Genomic DNA, 2,529 nt, shown 5'->3' with positions numbered 1-2,529 from the left:
CTTTCTAACCCGGCCCCGTGGTCCGGAACAACTCCGGCGGCTCCGCCCAAACCATCGGGATTGTGTAATCTCTACCGTCATGGATCAGCACGCCTACCGTGCGTTCCTACTCACATTTCCAAAAACAATACTATCTCCCATGCTCAACTGTTATCGTGTCAACCACACCGCATGATGGCCCAACATCTCGTCTACGCTCTAACCCCTCTTGCCTAGCCCACGACCATTGTTGTCAGATCACGCGGGACAGCACGCGGGACAGCCTGGCTTCTTGGTTCCCAACACCGGCCCCAGTCTAAAAGCAGACCTCTATTCACACGCCCGTATTTCCCCGTGGAGTTCCAATGGCCCACAATGGGAGCGCCAGATCAAAATCCTGTGAGCTACAGTTCCCGATGGTCCTCGCGCCCGGCTGATGCAGATTCGTCAGCCTTTCACTTTGCAGCGGGCCTGGGGTCCGGCGTTTGCTCGGCGGTGCTCCTCCAACCCTTGGACCTGCTGAAGACCCGTGTTCAGCAGTCGGGTCATCGGTCACTGTCCTCCTCCTTGAGTGAGGTAGCAGCATCTCCAGACAAGCTACGAACACTTTGGCGAGGCACAGTTCCTTCTGCTTTGCGGACAGGCTTCGGCTCTGCTCTCTACTTCACCTCTCTCAATGCTATCCGCGAACATGTTTCCAAGTCAAATCTTCTAGGACATGCTGCCCCACGCACATCCCATTCATCATCCCTCCCTCGACTTTCAAATTCCGCCAACCTTGTTGCCGGGGCCGTCGCTAGGACCTTTGCCGGCTTCGCACTCATGCCGTTGACTGTCATCAAGGTTCGATACGAGTCGAGCATGTATTCTTACCAATCCATCTTAGGCGCCTCGAAAGACATATACATCGCGAACGGTCTTCGTGGCTTCTTCTCGGGCTTCGGCGCTACGGCTGTCCGCGATGCGCCCTACGCAGGGATGTACGTTCTCTTCTACGAACTGCTTAAAAAGCGCATGAGCAGTCTAGTCGTCCCACAGCAAGCGGTTGTCGGTCACGATGGAAATGCATCGCTTAAGATGTCGCAAGCAGGCACCATTAATTTTACTTCTGCCATTCTCGCCGGAGCGGCGTGCTCGGCCGTCTCGAATCCTTTCGACGCAATCAAAACGCGAATCCAGTTGCAGCCACAGGCGTATCCTAACATGTATCGAGCATGTCGCAAGATGCTTGCGGAGGAAGGCGTAAGATCTCTATTCGATGGCCTTACCCTGCGAATGAGCAGGAAGGCGCTGAGTTCTGCTCTAGCCTGGACAGTGTATGAAGAACTGATGCGGAGGGCAGAGCGCGTGTGGAACCCAAAAATGGAGCGGGTCGAGGTATAGATTGTACTTGTATCGTTGCTCTCCTCTCAGGTCTTCTCCCAGGTTTGTACTTCAATATCGGAGGCAGCATGGTCTTGAAATAACACGAGTTTGTCTGGTTGCACTCTTCCATTGACGTACAGCGCAAGCAGCATCATCTTGGCTGCTTCATTTCAGGCCGGTCGAGCACCGGCCAGGTACATCAGGAGCGCAGGCGACTTGCTACGCTTACGGTCTCCCCCCTTCTTCCTCACCCACTCAAACTTTGGGTCATCGCGATCTCGCCTCTTGTCCCCATCTCCGACATCCAACAAGAGCCGACCTGACCTCTTCTCGCGGACATCTCTGGTATGCTTCCAAAGGGTGTCCTGTTCCCATTCTGGTACCCAACGTCTGATGAGGACGTAATCGGGATCCTAGAACACACGATCAGCATGGACAACATTGCTAGAAACCGTTGCTTCCGTAGGTCACCACATACCTGATCCACTTCATACTCGATACGGTAAGTCCGTAATGTTTCGATGGACAGGTGCCTACGGGCCATGCGTGTGTAGGTTGGGCGTGCTACCGCATTGCCGACCGGCACAAAGGGTACCTGAGGGAGTGCTGCTGGCGCTTTGACCTTCTCTGGAACCTTCTCCTTCTTTAGGATGGCAGCAATATGCTTCTCGTCGACACCTGAATTGATGAGGTCCTCTTGGAGACGTCGCTTGTATTCCTTTTCGCGCGCGTCCTTCTCCTTCTGCTCTTGCGCGATTCGTTCCAGCTCCTTCTGCTTGTACTTTGCAACAGCCTCCTTGGCCTGTTTTTCGAGCTTCTCCTTTTCCTCGGCTTCCCGCTCTTCCTCACGCAAACGTTGCAGCTCGAATTCTTTTTTTATGCGTGCTTCTTCCTTGGCCTGCTGTTCCCGCGCACGAATGGCGTCAAGTTCGCGCTTGGCACGCTGCAGCTCAGCCTCCTCGCGGAATTCTTTCTGAGCTCGTCGCTCCTCCTTATCACGAGCTTGGTGAAGCCGCATCTCTTCCAGCTCTCGTCGTGTCTGCTCCATTTCAAACTCCTCTCGGGTCATGTACCCAGACCCGGATCGCGAACGGGAGCGGGAGTGGTCCCGATGGCGGGCTGGCATGACTTGGAGTCCGCGCCGCTCATCCTCGGAATCCGAGTGCTCATTGTAAATGCGGTGTG

At 54.9% G+C, this 2,529-nt stretch overlaps 2 protein-coding genes across 2 annotated transcripts; one reads left to right on the top strand and one right to left on the bottom strand.

Annotated features, from left to right (window-relative positions):
* Positions 1–56: 56 nt before the first annotated feature.
* On the top strand, positions 57–1,464 carry VDBG_05092 (solute carrier family 25 member 38; the record flags this gene model as incomplete). The annotated part of the gene is made up of 2 exons (XM_003003933.1): positions 57–378; positions 431–1,464. 2 exons carry the CDS (start codon positions 345–347, stop codon positions 1,360–1,362), a joined length of 966 nt encoding a protein of 321 aa, XP_003003979.1.
* VDBG_05091 (conserved hypothetical protein) lies at positions 1,307–2,526 on the bottom strand (the record flags this gene model as incomplete). The annotated part of the gene is made up of 2 exons (XM_003003932.1): positions 1,307–1,757; positions 1,823–2,526. 2 exons carry the CDS (start codon positions 2,468–2,470, stop codon positions 1,515–1,517), a joined length of 891 nt encoding a protein of 296 aa, XP_003003978.1.
* Positions 2,527–2,529: the final 3 nt, after the last annotated feature.

Source organism: Verticillium alfalfae, genomic scaffold, assembly GCF_000150825.1.
Source record: "Verticillium alfalfae VaMs.102 supercont1.6 genomic scaffold, whole genome shotgun sequence".
NCBI lineage: Eukaryota > Fungi > Ascomycota > Sordariomycetes > Glomerellales > Plectosphaerellaceae > Verticillium > Verticillium alfalfae.
The sequence above is the reverse complement of the archived record's forward strand: the minus strand, read 5'-3'. Positions and strand labels throughout refer to the sequence as shown.